A 20,002-nucleotide genomic window follows, 5' to 3' on the forward strand; every position below is an offset into this window, starting at 1 on the left:
GTCTGGCTTGCTCTGGCTCATGGGTCTCCGATGCGAAATATATATATATATATATATATATATATATATATATTTTTTTTTTACTTCGTTTTATTTTGCGCTTCTTTGGCGACCCAAGTGTATATTTTTGACACCTACTTAACATCTCAAAATAAATTTGTTTTACAGTAACTGTATATGCAATATTATATTATTACTAATTAATATTTATTTTAGGAAGGCGTAACTGGGAAAATCAACTAGTTTGTATTCATTAATAAGCTTTTTTTTTTTTTATAACAAGACCTGTTTGGTCCTGTTTACATTGCAGCCAATCCGACAGGTTTACCAGGCGAACGCCACGTTGCGTCATTAATATTCATGAGACTATCCTTTATCGTAGTAGGGTTCGTACTTTGTTACATTCGCATGCGGGATTTAAGGTGGCGCTCAGGAGGCCCATTTTAAGATGTCAAATGGATGAAATGACAGTGGCCGGAAGTGCGTTCTGTCGGTGGAAGGTGTTGGAATTGCGCTGCTTTTGTTCCTGCTAAGTGTACAGCGACTCCAACCTGCAATAATAGCAACTGCACCCATGGGAGCATTTCCACTGTATTGAACACGTTATTTATTAATGCCTCTAATAGAGGAGATATTGCAGGTGCATGTTGAAGACGACATCCTTGGATTAATATAATATAATACAATAAGTTTTTAAGATTTACGATCATTTTGCTCTATGCAAGCTCTGTGTGCCCCCTTCTGGACAAAACAACTAAATCATATTTGGCAAACAATTTAAAATAAAGGGCATGAGAGACTTTATGTGCTGGAATTATAATGCAGATAAAACTAAATGACTTTCAAAGCAGGTTTTTAACACTTCAGCATTTCAGGCATTGCAAAGAAAACAAGTTACAAGACCATCAGCAAGTATAGGAACAAATTTATTTAAATTTAAAACAGATACTTTATAATTTTGTTTTGTTTTTTTAGAAGGCGGTTATGAAAATCATTTCCATGTTTGAATGAGGTTCAGGCAACAGTGGTTGAAATGAAACAAATACAAATAAAAACAACAATAAAATATGGCGAGAATGTTGTAAAATAAAATTCCACTACATTTCCTCATCTTGAGGATTTTGATGTTTGTCTGAGCCCACAACTCCCACCTGGACAAAGAGCACATGCGTTAATAATTACAATTCCTTAAAAAAAAAAAAAAAAAGAGAAAAACAGCAGTTTATCTTCCAACTTAAATACAAAGTAAAAATCCATTTACTCTCTTCTTTAGTGTTTTACTCGTTTTTAAAAGGGGACCGTGTCTAATTTCACAGTCCGCATGTGATTTGGACAACAATTGGCACTTGTTATGAGTCAGTCTCAGAGAAGGGGATTGGCACGCACAATATTATACAACATTTACATTTGGTGTAATTACAAAATAAAAGGGTACAAAGAAGCAGAGAAAGAAAAAAAACAAATAAAATGTACATGATCAAGTGGTCCTGGACATAACAGCTTTCAGGCAATGCATTACAATGAAAGGACAGGGGATGGAAAGCAGAAATCACATTTTAATGACTCTTTCATTGGGTCAGGACGTCAACTATTCGACCGTCCACCACACAGATGCACCTAACCGTACCGGTAAACATGCTTGCATGGAAATAATATAATCGTCTCGCTCTGTTGTCTGCAGTGGGCCAGCAAATCTGACTCCATGTCAATACGCTTGTGTGTTCACTGCATCTCACCAAGCGAGTCTTACAAGCACTCAAATGCAAAGAGTCATTGAACTGAATCACAACCATCATTAGAACTCAAATAGACACAGAACTCAAGAGGCAAGCGACCTTCTTTTCTGCTCCTGGAGACTTATTTTATGCACACTAGAGAAAGATAGGAATGCGTAAGATTTTTTTTTCGAAAAGTGAATACAGTGAAATTGGCTGCCACAAAAGCAACACCCACAGCCTATCTTCCTTTTCAGGAATAATAACATCCGGTTTAATGGCACAGACATTTGAAGGAAACTCTAGCTCCCTCTTGAGTACTGAGGACCATGTTTGCAATGCTTTGGTCAAGCATTTACGCATTTGTATATGGTATTTTCTAGCCCAAATTATATCTAAGCTGCTACCCAGAGCAGCCAAAGCCTTCATAACTGATATGTCTATTCACTTGTCCGCTGCAGAACTGAAACAAAAGCCATGGGACAGACACTATTTTCCATGTACCACTCGGCGGACCATTTAGGAAGATTGGTTTGGCCTGAGAAAGGTGTTGTTTTTGCCGTGTTAACATGCGGGTCATTGGCAAGATCTAATTTTGGCCTCCAAACCTCACTGACTGTGCCCTACGGACTAAAAAGTGTGCTTGTCACGTGACTACCGATCCTGAAATGCCCGAAAACCATCTCATGGTTCACAGAGGTAGAGGTTCTTGAGGGAACGTCGAATACGAGACTTCTGGGACTGGCACATTTATAGATATGTGTAGCTCGAACGGTCGGCCTGCAGCTCGAAGCGTTTGCCTTGTGGCACGGAAAAAACAAAAAGTGCGTTAAGAACAATCAAGCTGCGCCGAATAACGCCCCCTTCTGATCTTACAATCGATGGCTTGATAAAACAAAGCAACACGTTCTCATAGCGAGCAGACATCAGCTCGACAGTCGCAGTAAACTAAGATCCACTCGAACACTTTAGAGTAAGACATACATCAAAATGATGGTATTTCAGAAGATTTAGTGCTCAGTTTGCTTCGTTTCATCAGTTTCTTAAAATCTAACTCACTACGAACAGTGAAGAAAACACTGCAGGATTTACAAAATGCTGTGACATTTCCAAACCCCACTTAAACACTTAATTACAAGGGTTCAGTTCACAAATAACACGTCAGGTTTTATATCCATCAAGAAAGCGTTTGGGAGTTTGCTTCTCTAGTGGGCGTCCGATGACCGTGGCAAGTGATGAACTCGGATGCATGGCAGCAAATGGGTGCATTTCTGATCGCGTTTCTCCCGGTACCGAATCACACTTAGAGCTGTGACCAATCGTTTCTGGTTTTCATGTGGCGTGTTTTTCGTAGCCCTTGATGAAAATGAATGAAACATTACCTGTATAAAATATCGACTGTAAAAGAATCATAGAACACTTTTTTTCTATGTGTGCATCACATACACAATGAAGGAAACAAGCTGTGAATTTATAAAGAAATCAAAATGAAATTAGAATTGAAAGAAAAAGTCACTACTTGCAAGCGTTGACCAAATAGATCTTCAATCACAGATAAAAAGCTGTCTATTTTCATATGGTACATTTCCTATGTTTGTTTTTAAGCACTTCACCTAAACATCATTTGGAAATTTAATAATTAAAAAAAAAAAAAAAAAAATATCTGTAGGAAAGTGAAAAGTGTGGTTAGGGAAAATATTTATAGTACAATTTATTGTGTGTTTGGAAAAAAAAAAAAAAAAAGGCTGATTATTTTATCCAGAACGGAGGTTTATACAGCAGTACAGACACTAGTCTCCTATTTCTGTCTCATAACATGGGAGTGCTTCAAATAGGAAAGAGGAAACAATAGCATTCAAATTATCAACAACTTCAGATCTGGTCCATAAATTATATAAATAAAATGTTCTTTATTTAATTAATTTTTTCTTTTACTTAAAAATCATATTTGTATTTTTTTATGTTATATAACATTCACACAGTAGAGGAGGCTGCTTCCCTATCCGTCTCCGAAGTTTCCAAACGCTTTCCAAAGTCTGCTCTAGACTATTGCTCATCACGTCCGTCCTCCACACATTACCGTCAGGTACAGCTATGTGTATATCATTTGACGTATTCATAGTGACCAAAAAAGAAAAATCAAAAATTAAAACGAAGAATCACAGTATCAATAATATTGTAATTCATAAGAAAACCAACAGAACCGTACACAATTACGAAAAAGTGATTTTTTTTCTTTTTTTGCCAAAGATAGTGTACCACAGACGTTTTGTACATAAGCAATAATGTGTATACGTATTTACAAATATAAATATACACAATCAATTAACTTCAGCGCATAAATGCTTTCTTGTCCCCCTGACCCCGTCCTCCCGCGATACCCCCAGAACTCGTGCGAAATTCTTGAAATTGTCGACCGAAAAAGTTACGTTATGACAATTAAAAAAACTGCGTAAACAAATAATGGATTGTGTGCATCCGTGCCGCTAGACGACAACGATACCCGCGAGTCTGTGGCCTGGATCGTGAATTAATAAAGTATCTGTTCATGAGCGAAAAAAGATAATCGCGCACTCCGAAACTACTTTTTTAGACTGCGAAATTAAAACGATACCAGGAAGGAGGATAAAACATAACAACCGTGGGGAAAGGAAGCAATGCAATCATTTTCAACGTTAAATGTGGAAATACAGAACAATACCTATCGTAAATGTGTAATCCTGTTTTGCGCACATTTAAAAATCCTTAACGTTGTCTCTTACCCATCAATAATTCGACTGCTGTTATAATTTACTTTATATTCGATAGCAGTAGAAGTAGCTATAGTTACTTATCATTAAAAAGTTTTTAAAATGATCATCTCAGCAATATACACAGATTTAATTAGTTTCATCTCTCCCTTGCGTGCTTTGTATCGTTTTGCTTATATAGGCATTCTTACACTATTTTCGTTCATTATCATTTTTTTAGGATTTTTTTGTCGTTGTTTTTTTTTGCATTTGCGATGCTCTCACATGAAGTTTACATTCATCGATGCGAGTTGAAGACTAGCCTCGTCGAGAGAATCATCTCTGCGAGTAAAAGGTTCTCCACACCATCAGTGGAACCCGCTGGAACCCACTGGATTTCAGAATCCGCCGGAATCCTCGGAATTCTAGAAGGACCCATTTTGGAACTTCCGGCACCACAGCACTAGTCCATGTGTCCATGTACAAGTATGTAAATATGTTGTGATTTTTTTTTTTTTTGTCTTTTTGCAGAGCTGTGAAAACCACATTTTTCCATTTATCCAGGCAGAATTCCCGAGAAACACTCGGAGCAGATGGCGTGATTGAAGCGAGTGATAGTACGGGAAAGGGGAAGGAACGTCACTTCCAGTTTTTCAGGCCAGCGTATCACAGATCATTCTCATCGTAGCTCCGCCAATACAACATTTCCATGAAATACGTGAACGTTGGAGCGGCGAGTCGGAGTCTAACGCCCTTTGTCAAATCCGAGCCACTTTATTTCGGTGGTCAAATTTGATAAAAGGGAAAGAGGCCTTTGACGAGAGCTGCCGGGGACAGACTTTGGCAAACAAATAAAAAACAAATGACGAGCAGGACACATCCATTATGATTCCGCTGGACAGAAAGAGAAAAACTCTGGAAGCTGGGAAAGAGAAATCAATAGAACCGTGTTTCTGAAAGTGTACATGGTGCGTGTATGTATGTGTGTGTGTGTGGGGTGTGTGGACGTAGGTGTGCGCACGCTCTGTGGGTGCCTGTTCTATGCTGATTCTTGTGTCGGACTCGTCGCACGTCTCACACCAGGTTGTATTCCTTCAGGTTTAGCTGCAGGATGGTGTCTTTCACCGCCGCGAACACGAAGCGGATGTTCTCCGTGTCGGTGGCGCAGGTGAAATGCGAATAGATGATCTTGTCGCTGTCAGGGTTCAGATCCACAAACATCTTCAAGATGAACTCCCGTGCAGCCTGGGCGTCCCTTTGGGGCCCTACAAAACAATGTGTAGATGGAGTTAATCACTTAAGGAGACCTGAACAAGTTCATCTTTCCTATTTTGTTTATTTGTTCCATACGATTCAAACCAACCAGCTCCAAGATGAATCACATTATAATATTTGATTTGGAGCCAAAAGAGTGTTTGTAAAGTATTGTGTATTTTTTAATGAGAAACTTGTCTAAGGTCAGAATAACCCAACTATCAATGAATTTCTGTGATTTTTCCAGTAGTTTATTTAAAGGGGTCACATGACGTTTATATTTTAAATTGTAGTTTATTTCTGTGATCAAAGCTGAATTTTCAGCATCATTACTTCAGTCTTCAGTAGGGTTGGGTACCGAACTCGGTACTTTTAAGGGTACGGACCGAATTGCGTCGGTACTACCGAGTATCGATTCACATTAAATCATTCGGTACCTGAGAACGCATTTGGGCGCATACGAGAGAGACAGAGAGAGAGACAAGTTTTGGATGAATAAAGAAGCTCTGTCACTTAATTCGAATCGCGATATGAACTAGTGTATGTGAATATTAAAACGCAAAAAGACGGTTTAAATATGAATCCTGCATGTTCCGTTAGTCTTGGTATGTATGAATGGCGGAGACGCGGTTTTGTTTACTACACAAATACTGAAGCACACGTGAACTCACGGTGATTTTCGGACTCTGCATCTCACAACATGAACACATGAACTTACAGGCTGCGAGTCACTTCATGTTTTTTCATGAATTTTACCGTTTCATTTGAGAAAACTAGCATCATATCATACTGTATACACACAGAAACTTCACAGCAACCTGTCAAAATAAAAGTGCGGTTTAACATGTAACAGAAATATATTACTCTTGTATTACTTTTTTGTACAGTATAATGTACGTCTTTATATATTCCATTTACTGACAAATTTAAATAAAAATTAAATTATAAAAATAATTACAACCACATTAACGACTTAATTGTAGAATTTTTTTTAAAACCTTTTTAAAGGTATATTCACACAATTTTTCTACCATGTATTAATTTTAACAGTAAACCTCTGTTTGTTTGCCATAAAATAAAAGGCTTTCATTTTGATTTGATTAAAAATAAATAAATGTTTCATGCCTTCATTTGATTATCAGAAAAAATAAAACAAGAATTTCTGGAAGAAAAAAAATCGTAGGGTCCTATTGTTCAAAATGTTGAAATTGAGAGTTTGGGACTTATTTTTTCACTGAAATAAATGTTTTTGTTATTACACAGAGTAAAGTACCGAAAATTCAGGTACCGATACCGGTACCATACCGGTTCAAATGTGAACGGTACCCAACCCTAGTCTTCAGTGTCACATGATCCTTCAGAAATCATTCTAATATGTTGATTTGCTTTTCAAGATTTCTTTTTAATAATATCACTGTTCAAAACAGTTGAAACTGTTTCATATTTTTGTGAAAAAACTGATCTTTTTTTTTCTTTTTTTCCTCAGGATTCTTTGATAAATATAGGCTAAATCATTTATTTGTAATAAAAATCTTTAGTAAAATTACAAATATTGTCACTGTCAATTTTGATCAATTTAATGTATCCCTGCAGAATAAAAGCATTAATTTAATGACCTAAAACTTTTGAACAGTAATGTATAGATTATAAAATGTATTGACAATAGAAATTTCCACGACCTTTTGTCGATTCAGAGATTCGAAACATTTTCACTGCTGTTACACTCTATAGTGGCCCTTCAAATATTTAAAAGAAAACTAATAATATCAGTAGCTAATAAAACACATGCATACATTGGTACTGTTTGCATTAAAAAAATTTAAAAAAACGCAAAGAAACCCATACCATCGAACTCTGGGAAATAGTCGACCAGGTGGGAGTAGGAGATCTTCTCCTCCAGCAGGTCCTTCTTGTTGAGGAAGAGGATGACAGAAGAGTTTTGGAACCATGGATATGTGATTATCGTCCTGAACAGAGCCTTGCTCTCCTCCATACGATTCTGAACACAGACACAAAGAGTGGATCGCCATATATGTCAAAATGCATAGTGAAAAATTACTCCCCGACCAATAAAATAAAGCTTTTAGAGCCTTGAGTCCAGAGCTAGCATTTATGAAAGATGTAGAAATGTTTACATTGTTGGTCTTCAAGCAACAGCTGTATGCTGCTTACTGCAATTTTAGACTGAATATGGATAATATTTCTTAAAATTAGCTTTAATATTTTAATTAAATTTTTAATCAGTTTTTATTTCCAACTTCTACTGATTTTTTATTTCTTATGCATTTTTTTATGATCATCTTTAAATCCCCTTTATGTAAAGCACTTTCAATTACCATTGAGTATGAATTGTGCTATATAACTAAACTTGCTTTGCATAGAAACAGTATGTGAAATAGTATGCAGTGTAAAGAAACACATCCATAATAAATGACTTGCTCACCTCATTGTCCGATTCCACAAGAACCTGATCGTACTCGCTCAGAGCCACCAGGAACATGATGGACGTCACATTCTCAAAACAGTGGATCCACTTCCTGCGCTCTGACCTCTGACCCCCTACATCAACCATCCTGAAAGACAAAGAGAGCAAGCGTTTGCATTATTGATTTGTTACTGACATTACATTACATACAGTATGCAAATCCTCTGTATGCATGGAAAGACATGTTAAAATGCACAGTACACAACCAGAACACGCTGCATGGAGCACTGTGTCCCATAATGCAAAGACCTTACACAGTTTCTAGTGTGCTGAATGCAATGGAAGCAAACACTTGAACTCCTTTTTGACACACTGTTATGTGCCAGTTAAGAAACTTTAAAGCATATTTGGAATAAAATTATTTGGACTGACAGCTGGGTGGGTTGAATCTACAATATACCGAGGTTGTGACAGCAACACAGTATAGTACTGTTTGTTTAAAAAAAGCAATATACAGTATATGCATACATCACAGTATGCAAGCATTTAATTCTAAACAAAATCTGTCACTTTATGCATACTGTGCAGTATATACTGTATATTATTTTTTAAAATATCATATTTGATATATATATATATTTTCGTTTTTTCTTTTTTTTTTCTTGAAAATTTGGAATCTTGGAAATTTCCAAAAAGGCATGATGCAACAACGTAGTATGGCACTGTTTATGTACCATTTCATAAAGCACACTTTTCAGTTTTACATGATACTTAAAAAAACAGTAAGCAATATTACATACAATGTAGTATGCAAACATTTAATTCTGAACAAATACTGACTACTATTTAAAAAAAATAAAATAATCATATTTGAACCAGAAGGTATTATGCAAATGTTTTTATGTAAACATCTGTCAGTTCAATCACATAATGAGTCAAAGATAAATATTGTGGAAATATTTGCATACTACACACAATATGCATACTGCATTAAGAGTAAAAGTAGTATTTTAGAATTATTTTCCTGAACATACTCGCAGCCCTAGATTACAGAAACATGGTAAATGTGTGCAGCCAGTACTGGTGTTATTTATCCAGCACTGATTTCAGGATTTCTACGGTGCCCCCTAGTGGAGTCAGAGCTCCAGTCCTGAGCCAGCAGTTCACAGAGGGGCCTTTGATAAATGAAGCCCTCTAGGATTGGCTGCCCAAAATAAAGCTCCTTCAGATAGAAGCGTCCTCATTTCCTTCAGCCAGGGGCTCGGTGACCTACTTCTGAACATACACACGCTCTTTAATGTAGGACGAGTCTCCACATTCACTCTGCACTTAGCGAACTTTGGCAGGAGGACAGACAGAGAGAGAGCGAGAGAGGCCGTGCGCTCACTTTTACTCTTCCGGGAAGCTCAACACAAGGTGCGTGAGGGTTTAAGACAGTTTTACAGAGATTAACAACCACAGACCTGATGGTAATCATTTATGGAGTCAATATGGCAGAGAGGGCAGAATTAATCTCTTGTGTGTTTTCATGAATTTTCATATCACGCACGTGGGAGCGATTCAAAAACACAGTAAATCTCATCAGCGTCTCTTCATAAGCATGTTTTAAATGTGTAGCCACAATTGACATGATAAAATGAAATGTCCACAAATGTGTGCAACTATAGAAATTTTGTTATGAATCTTCAACAAACACCCTGGTTAATGAATATTAATTACAATATATGATGTTCACCATCACTGATTTACATTTAAAATTATGAATTAAAAGCAGATGCTTTTATCCAAAGTGACTTACAAATGACAAGTACTACGAAGTAATTCATCCTAAGCAGGCAATAAAATGCGAAGTGCTACCAATAAAATGTTTCAAACATCTAGAATTTAGATTTGCTAAAAGGAGGAAGTCGGTAAATGCTAATCATGGTGGGATTACCATTTACCCCTTGTGCATTTGTTTAACCACAGCGACCGGATGACAGAGGCTTCTTCTTAGAGTCATTTAAACTGCAACCATGAAAAACAAACCTCTTTAAAATATAACGAACGTCTTTCAATAAGCAAGGGGTTGCCATGTCTCTGCGCTCACTACAGTTCAAAGGAAATTAATACTTTTATCAAGTAAAGATGCATTAAATTAATCAAAGCTTACAGTAAAGGCATTTATAATGTTACAAAAGATTTCTTTCAAATAAATGCTGTTCTTTTGAAAGTTTTATTAATCAAAGAATACTGTTAAAAAAAATAATTTAAAAAACTTTTTTTTATGTTTCCTGAGTATCAAATCCGCATATTAGAATGATTTCTGAGGACTGGAGTAATGATGCTGAAAACTAAGCTTTGCATCACTGTAATAATTATGATTAAATTATACTTATTTGTAATATTTCACAATATTACAGTGTTTATTGTATTTTTGATCAAATAAATGAAGCCGGGGTGAACATTTCTTTTTACAGCATTAAAAGTACATTATGCAACCCCAAACTTTTTGAACATTAGTGTACATAATACTTATTTGTGCTTCCGCCCATGACAGTGCTTCTCTCTGAAGAGAAAATGAGAAGTTGTTTTGTGGGTTTTGATGGCTCAATAAAGACAAGAATCAACAGAAGTGCAATTTAGACAACTTTGACTGATGTGGGCTGTATCTTTGTAGGTCACACACTAGAAAGTCATCTTCAGCTCGGGAAAATATTAATAACTCTCCTCCATGGATGTATTCTCAATGCTAACCTACATTCAGTGCTAAGTTCCTAAATTTCAAACGAAAGCTGATGAATAATTGCTCTGTGTCCTCTACCTGAAAATGATGCTTTGAAGGTCGAATGGGTATTCAATAATCCCCGTGGTCGGGATTCGAACCCTCAGAACATCCTGCTGGGTGGGAAGGTAGGAGTTTTCGGAGATACGATCCAGATCAGATAGATAGCTACAGAAAGACAAGGAAAGAGAGATAAAAACATCATTAACCCCTTTATATCACAAGCGGATGGTTTGGTAAAGGATGTTTCCAGCAGAACCCTCCAGAGTCAGACGACGTCCCCCGTCAGCAGATCTCACAGGATGCTCATTAAGCTGTCTTGTGAGACAATCTAAAAAAACACAACGGCTAAATAGGGAAGACAAACGTTTTGTGTGTCTGGTCAAACTAAGGTAGACTTATCTTATGTTCAGAATGTACATTGCATACTGTCTAATATTTCTGAAAAACATATGAGTGAAAAAGTATGTGCAGCGGTATGTAACGATAAATCTCTTTACTGGCTTATTTGAACTTAATGTCGAAGGAGAAGGAAAACACCATGAAAACTGCCAAGAACCTATCCAAAATCAAAAGAAATTATATTCTGCATAAAGAATATTAGGGTGTTTTTAGAACAACTAAGATTTTATTGCATTGTGAAATTATTTTCACGCAATTAAACCCTGGAAAATTAAAAATCTTCCTAGAACAACCAAAAAAAAAAAAAAAAAAAAAAATATATATATATATATATATATATATATATATATATATAAATATATAAAAATATAAATAAAAGAATAAAGAAATTAATGTTATTCATTTTTAATGTTACATTGTTTTATTCATTTTACTTTTTTAATGCACAAAAAATACAAATTATTCCTCAATTGCATTTTCTGAATTTAACAAGCAACATGCATACTGTACATTGCATACTATTTTTTTTAATAGCATGTAAAACAGTAGTCTGGCTACAATGTTGTCACATGACCTCATTATGTTGCATGTTTAATTCTGCAAATGCTGTCAAAATCTTACAAAATGAACACTTTAAATGAGATGCGGCCATATGCATCCTTGACTTTCGTTTTACCTGTAAAACAACATCATATTTGTTTAACCAATTAAGCTACAATATATTCCGCAGAATATATATTTACAGAAAATATACTTTTGTAGAATATCCCATCTTCTCATATGTAGTGCTGGAAAAGTCTGATTAATTTGATTGAAAATGTTCATTTAGATGGTTCATGTAAATAACCTTGTTCAAAAAATGATTCACTGATTCATTTCAACACCTTTGCGTTTTGTAGCAAGATATTTCGTCAAATTCTGTAATTTGTCACAGCTGTCCACGCAGATTAATTATATAATTATATCTAATTTTATTAGCTGAATTTGTGTAAATCTGTTTAATTTATTGCTGTCACCCAGATATTCCTACTGCACTGATGTGACCTGTTTTACCCCAACAAACCAGCAGGGGGTGCGATTCACATGATGCCAATAATTCTTGAACAGACTCCAGGCTTCATACGTCTGTGTGTATTAATGTGGAGAAATACACACTGCCTCTATATTTTATTGGGCCAGTGAAAGAAATAGGACAAGACTGACTGCCGCCAAACTCTTCAATTAGACCATCAGAGAGACATGGACACAAACCCATTCAGAAAAAAGGCCATGAAACACTAAAACAGTCTTTGAGACATGAATTGATTTGAATGTTTTGCACAAACTGAAAGACATGTTATTTTTAAACAGAAATTGATTTTCCCCCTCTTTTTTCCAGATTTAATATCGGTTCGCATGAAAGCAATAGTTTATCCAAAAATAACAATTCATTTACCTGCCCTCCTGTCGTTTCATTCCTGCATGACTTTTTAACTGAGGACAATTTCTTAATTGTATTTGTCATTTACAATGAATAGGAACACGAGCTTTCAAGCTCTAAACAGGACACAAATGCATCATAAAAGGAGTCTATATGACTCATGTGCTTTATTGTAAATCTTCTGAAGTCACATGATAGCATTGTGTGAGTTATTCACTGAAAATTGTTCTCGTTCAGAGTTCATGAGAATTCGAACTTACCATTTGAATTAGTTATCCCCCCACCCCACATTTCAGTCTACTTCAGTTGACTAGAGTATGTGAGTCAAATAAAACTTCTGCAAGCCGGAAAGCCTCAGCTCTAATTCACTGAAAAAAATCCCCTTTAGTGTTCCACGGAAGAAATACAGTCACACAAGTGTTTGGAATGGCGTGAGGATTAGCAAACAATGACAAAATTCCAGATGTACAAATGTTTTACAATGAAATAACATGCACCAATTAATCATTCACAATATCACCAGGAACACATATTAGGAATGTAAACAGGGTCTTTTTTGAGTTCATGTAGATTGTGAGGATACACAACAGTGTGCATATATAATTATTATTTATAAATGATCATACTATATTCAATACAAAGATGATGACAGATATACTCACTATTTTGTGGAGTCTGACAGCTGGTACTCTCGGCGTCTGTCGTAGGCCTCTTGAATGCCTGGATCTGACCACAGCATCTTAATGGCACCAATGTAGGGGTGGTCGAATGATGACACCTTCTCAATGTCCACTTCCTTCACCAGCATGGCGTTTGCCTGCAGCCCAGAGCAGATGAACAGTTTAAAGAGGTCATATGACGTTGCTAAAAAGAACATTATTTTGTGTATTTGGTGTAATGCAATGTGTTTATGTGGTTTAAGTTTCAAAAAACACATTATTTTCCACATACTGTACATTATTGCTGCTCCTCTAACGCATCAATTTTTACAAAGCTCATCGTTCCCGAAAAGCGAGGTGTGCTCTGATTGGCCAGCTATCCAGTGCATGGTGATTGGCCGAATACCTCAAGCGTGTGAGGTATCCGTGTATTAACCGCCCCTTACCATAATGTGATGCCGTGTCCCGGTGCGATGACACAAAAACAATAAAACCCATTACAAACGAGGCATTTGTTGCATCCAGTGGGGACATAATTACTGATTATAATGACTTATACTGCCTTTTTACGCGTTGTGTTGCATCACGCCGCGTAAACATAACACCATGTTTACATTAGTGATCGTAGAAACGCCAAACAAGCACTACTCTACACTGCTCAAAACTCGCGTTTGAATATTAAGTAGCAAATTCTTTAAATAAGAAAACGTACTTACAGCCTGTGAGTCAGAAGCGCCAGACTGTCCTTGCAAAGTTGGAATTGCCCCACTTTATAGAAACAGCCTTTGTGCACAGCCGGCATTGTAGGCTACTCTCCTCCCAGGTTCAGGAAACAGTCCTCCGTAAAATGCGCTGCACACACTCTAATATTTGGGATGAACTGTTCTGGAACAGTGTTGTAAATACAACTTCTCTCTTTTGGAAGCCCAAACTAGTTTCGCTTTCACAACGAAACACAGCGTCTCCACGACATGGCACCGGCGGCAGCAACAATACTACAGCGAGAATAATAGTTCTGCCTTCTTTCTTTGCGTATACGTTTGGGCTGTGTTTTGCAAATCTCCCCACACCGTGACGTAGACATGTGGGGGCGTGTTTGAATGAGCCGTTTTAGGAAGGCGTGGCAGAGTCTTAACTTTTATAAAGAATATCTCTTTGGGTTTGAGACTTTAGTCTTTGCAACTTTAGGGATCTTATCTATGCATGAACAGCTTGTAACACTCCAAAGAGAAAGGAAAACCTGAAATCGCATCATATGACCCCTTTAAGGCAAAAGCAATGGAGGAAAATATTGATAATCTACAGCAGTGCAGATGTGCAATACTCCATCTAACCTATTTTCAACATGCTCTGGTCCTTCTATAATTATGGAGCTTCTATTATGCATGACGTTTTATTAATAGTGTGACCACTTGGAATATATGTACTTTTTTCATTTGCCACACCAAAGTAAAATATGAATTGTGAAAACCAATTCATGGTTAAAATGGCTGGTTAGAAGCAATGACAACCAGTTACAGCAGCCAAAATATAGAAATAATCTTTTTAGAGATGTAGATGAGTTTGTATCTTCATGAAGCAGACTTGTTGACATGTAGCATTACATCACTTGCTCACCAATGGATCCTCTGCAGTGAATGGGTGCCATCAGATTGAGAGTCCAAACAGCTGATAAAAACATCACAATAATCCACAAGAAATCCACACCACTCCAGTCCATCAGTTAATGACTTGTGAAGTGAAAAGCTGCATGTTTGTGAGAAACAAATTCATCATTAAGATGTTTTTAAATTTCAAATGGTTTCTTCCAGCCATAATCCATAATAACGCTTCCCTCAGGGGAAAAAGTCCATCCCCTGTTGTCCTCCCACATCAAAATCCACCCACATATAGCTTATAAATTAATCTTGATCTGTGCATATTTCTCACCTGATTCAGACGAGACAAACTTTTTCACTGCAGAAAGCTATATTATGGAGAGAGGACTGGTATTTTAGCTGGATGCAATGGTTTGAAGTTGCTTAAAAACATCTTGATGGATTTGCTTCTTAGAAACACACGGCCTTTTAGCTTCACAAAGCATTAATGGACTGGAGGGGTGTGGATTACTTGTGGATTATTGTGATGTTTTAATCAGCTGTTTGGACACTCATTCTGACGGCACCCATTCACTGCAGAGGATCCATTGGTGAGCAAGTGATGTGATGCTACATTTCTCCAGATCTGTTCCCACAAAGAAACAAACTCATCTACATCTTCAGGGCTCTAGACTGCAACCAAAATGCATTTGCGACCATTTTTTGAGAATGTGCGAGTTAAAATTTGACGTGGTCCCTTTTGTGCGAGTGCATGGTCTGTGCTGCTCCAAAGCGTCTGCTTCATACAGCGCACGCTGCAGAGCCGTGGCACATTGTAGCAGGAGTCAGATTTCACTGATCACTGAAAGAGAGGCGCTTTAGGTGTAGAGCCCGGTTTATACTTGCTGCGTCAGCACGAGTGTGAAGGTGCGCGCAACGGAGGATTAGCTTTTCAAACTAAAGTAAAAGACCACTTCGTAAACCAGAGAAGGTGAACATGTTGGTATTCTTGTAGAAAAAAAACATGCAAGTCCTGTCAGCGACAGCCAGTTTAGTTTTACTTTTTCTTTTTGTTTTCGTTTTGAAAAGCTTGTTATCTTTGCTGGTTACCTCACGTTACGCTATGGAGGCTTTCCTTAATTTTTTTTATATTATTTATTTGATTCCTCAGTGTTTGCTAAACATTCTGTAATTTATTAGTCGGTATATAATACAGCATGTGATGTATCCTATGCCATGCCTCGTCTTATTTGTTTTTGTTAATAAATGTTATGTAGCCTAGGGCTGGGCGATATATCGAATGCAATATGCATGCGCATCTCGTCAGTAAAGCCGGTTCCTATTAACTGTGATAAAAGTTCATCAGCATGTGCTGATTAATCAAATGTTATAGCAAAAAAAAAATAAAAAAAAAATATTGCGACCAAATTATGTGCTCGTGCGACCGACTGAGAAAGTTAGTCGCAAAAGTCCGACCAGTGGGAAGAATGAGTCTAGAGCCCTGATCTTGGATGGCCTGAGGGTGAGTACATTTCATTTTTAGGTGACCTATTTATTTAAAGGTGATTGAAGGTCAAATTGCACTTGATGATAGTAGTGGAGCAGAAATTACATGTCACATAGATAATGCAAAAAAGGCTTCAACTTCCTTTATGGAAAAAAAAAGCATGTCTTTTGATTTAGGTGTGAAACATGAACTAGACATGTTTTCATCAGTTCCACCCTTAAAACTTAAAACACTTAACATGATTCATTCTCACCTTATTCTGCTCATACTTGTAGCCGATTTTCAGGTTCTCTGTGGCGCGGATCATGGCCTGCATGGAGGTGAAGATGTTCTGGTACACCAGCTTGGTGAAGCCACGTTTGTCTTCGTCTGTGTACCCGGTGCCATGGATGATACGCATCTGTTTGATGAACGTACTTTTGCCGCTCTCACCCGTGCCTAGAACAGAGGTAAGGGTCGGAGGTCAGGTTTACATTCAAACTCTGGATCTACGATTAAGATCATTGGTACAGCATCCTTCATTCATGATCATCCGTTCAGTTGTGTGGTTTGGTCACAGTGTGGAAGCAAATCAGGACACTTGAAATTATTTAATTAAACAACAAAAACTCTAAATCGTTCATTTGAGAGAAAAGAGCCACTTCTAATTAATGAGAGCAAATACGTGCCTGTGCGATACTAGCTGCCAGTCCTTTTTCAGAAAAAAAACAAAAAACAAAAAACTACATGGCTCACTTCAATGTAAGTCTATGGGATTTATTTTACTCGTTTAATTGTAAGCAGCACACTTCTTGGTTTGTTTTATGCTCTTTTTGGTTACATCAGCATTTCCCAAATGGCAAACCCTTGGGGGTTCATAAAGCAACTGCACAGATCTGAACAATTAACCAAAACGAAATAGAAATCACAGTATAATTAACAGTGTCTCAATTCACAGTAAACGCTGCTTCTCACAATCTCGATCTCTGTATGCGCTGTGAGTTTAACGCATGCATTTTGGGAATACAACGTGCAATGTAATTTTCAAATAAAAACAACATTTACTGAAAATAATAATAATAATTCAGGGGTACTTTAAGTAAATATTTTACATCTAAAAGGTTCAGCTGACAAGAAACTTTGGGAAACTCCTGGGTTACATTAATTCAATGCATTTTAATCTAAAAATAAAATCTAAATAAATGTTGACTGTCTTTGAAGCCCAGTGTACAGGCTGAACTTCAAAAGGATTCGTATGATCTGTCACACGTGAACTCGCCCACACACACACACACGGACGGACACATCAACCCACCCTCATACTGAAACACAGATTAAAGTCAACATGAAATGACGCTCACATTTTAATTCTGCAACATTTCCAAATGCAACAGGATACTCAATGAGAAAGTCCTTTAAAATAGCATGAATCGCTTAGAGCACTATGACCAGAACATAGTGAAAGTAGATTGGGTAAATTTTAATGTCAAGTTGACTGTTCCAATCTTAACTCTTAAAAATAAATGGTCTTTATTGGGATCTACGGTTCCATGAAAAACCTTCAATGTCCATGGAACCTATTCATTCTACAAAATGTTCTTTCCAGTGAAAAAAGGTTGTTTACATTTTTAAAATGTTATTCATACTAGGAAAAAAAAAAAATGGTAAGAACCCCTAATGTTATTTAGGGGAAAAATGGTGCTTCCATGGTATCACTGTGTAAAGTGGCATCTTTCAAACTGCAGCCACAGCAGGAGGTGGTGAAACCTTTGCGTAGGTTTTGGTGGGAAAACCACAGACATTTTCTAAAGAGCAACACCTCCGGCACCAGAAACACAAACCTTTCAAGAGACACCGACAATGTCTAAAGATGCAGTTTCTTTTTGTTGAAGTACAAACCTCTCAAACAAAAAACATCCCCTCTCAATTCCTCTGTTTTACACACAATTAAAAGCTCTTTCTCCTTCCCTCTCTCTTGTTACATAACACTCCTGTTTTGCTTCTCGGTTCAGCCGAGTGAGGATTTCAAAGGAAGGCCGCTTTTTCAGAATGAGAGGAGTCCTTCATCCCCTCTGTGACTGCAGGAAGTGAACCGATCAGCGAAGGGGCACGAGCATATCTGTACAAATAAAGCCAAATCCTACTCAGTTTTTGGAAAAACGTTGAGGCTCTGAGGAATGTAAATGTGCTGCTGCAGTTAAAGCTGCTTTGAGAGATTTCAATGCTACTTGCAGTACAAAACCTACTAGATTTTTCTGCCACTTTTATTGTCCACCAGGCAATGCCAAGCACCACTAACAGGTTTCCCAAACAATTCCCCATCTGCATTTTTGACCATCTTAACTACCTAACTAAACAAGTATGAAATGTTATACTTTGCACAAATGTTATATTTTGCTTCTTAAAAGATATTGCTGGTCAAGTGGTTTATAATATTCTTCTTCATAACCACTTAATGGAACACTTTATCTTATAAAAGAGCAATAAACATTCTCTTTCAACAAAAAAGGCTGCATTTAACAGGCAGGGTCAACCTTTTACAAGCTAATATTTTCTCGGCCTGATATTTGTTGCTTTTTAGTTGGAATAAAAAAAAAAAAAAAATTAACTAGGGATGTTCCCACAAACAACATTTATTTTTTTGTGATCACCTTTTTATTTTTCCAAATCAACATCCACTCAAACAAACAACAGGGAGGGGGGAACAACAGACACACCATCAGCAATTTCAATTTGTAGTAAAAGGAACAAAACAGAATTCACATGAGTCCACAGATTGACAACAACTGGACATTCCCAAAACCTGTGGAGAAGTCCCTGCTGATACAGTGTTACAGATATGACAGTTATAGGTCGATTGCAGTTTCATTTTAAACCTCTTGTAAGGAGTTATGCATGCTCTATGGATGATTTTGAAATGGATAAGATGATGAGCCAAGTTTTTAAAAGTTAAGATTAGATTAGACCACACCCTCTCCCAGTCGACCGATAAATCAAAATCTGTTCATTCACGATTCCAGATAGATTTAATAGAAAGAGACTTTGCAGTGTGATCATTAAGTTTACTATACATTAAAGAAACAGATGGCCGACCAGAGGGTGGTGCGATCCAATCCCACATAGGATGAGAAGAAATAGGGGATGCCCAGGGAACTCCATAGGCCTTGAGAGCAGAACGTAAGTGAAAAAAGACAAAATATGATGCTGGTAAACAAAACTTAGTTCTTGAAGTGAGCAGAGTCCCTGGTTATCATATAAGTCACCACATGTGTTTCAAATGGCCAATTTCAACACAAAAAATTAAAGTTGTACCATAAGGGTGTGTTGTTACAAAATTTCAAAGGTCCTCCCATCATTTAGAAAAAAAAGTGAAGTCCTTAGATGTAGTATTCTGTATTCGAATAGATCGATTAAATTAAGTTCAGTGATAAATTTATTCAATAGCATAGAGGATGGGTTAGTTGTAGCACTAGGGTGAGATTTATCCAGTGCAGGATTTAAAACAGCATTAAAATCAATGCCATACTGCCAGTGACATGTAAACATTAGTATCCTAGATACCAAACCACCT

The 20,002-nt window shown here is 37.0% G+C and overlaps 1 protein-coding gene across 1 annotated transcript in view; it reads right to left on the reverse strand.

The window, feature by feature from the left end:
• Positions 1-908: 908 nt before the first annotated feature.
• The window catches only part of gna11b (guanine nucleotide binding protein (G protein), alpha 11b (Gq class)), a 40,256-nt gene continuing 21,162 nt past the window's right edge, over positions 909-20,002 (reverse strand). The window contains exons 2-7 of the mRNA XM_058799342.1: positions 16,706-16,890; positions 13,372-13,526; positions 10,927-11,055; positions 8,142-8,271; positions 7,544-7,697; positions 909-5,709 (exon numbers count right to left, since the gene is read on the reverse strand). Of these exons, the coding sequence (XP_058655325.1) occupies positions 5,519-5,709; positions 7,544-7,697; positions 8,142-8,271; positions 10,927-11,055; positions 13,372-13,526; positions 16,706-16,890 (944 nt within the window). The 3' untranslated portion in view covers positions 909-5,518. The remainder of the gene's footprint in view (positions 5,710-7,543; positions 7,698-8,141; positions 8,272-10,926; positions 11,056-13,371; positions 13,527-16,705; positions 16,891-20,002) is intronic.

This window comes from Onychostoma macrolepis, chromosome 02 (assembly GCF_012432095.1).
Source record: "Onychostoma macrolepis isolate SWU-2019 chromosome 02, ASM1243209v1, whole genome shotgun sequence".
Taxonomy (NCBI): domain Eukaryota; kingdom Metazoa; phylum Chordata; class Actinopteri; order Cypriniformes; family Cyprinidae; genus Onychostoma; species Onychostoma macrolepis.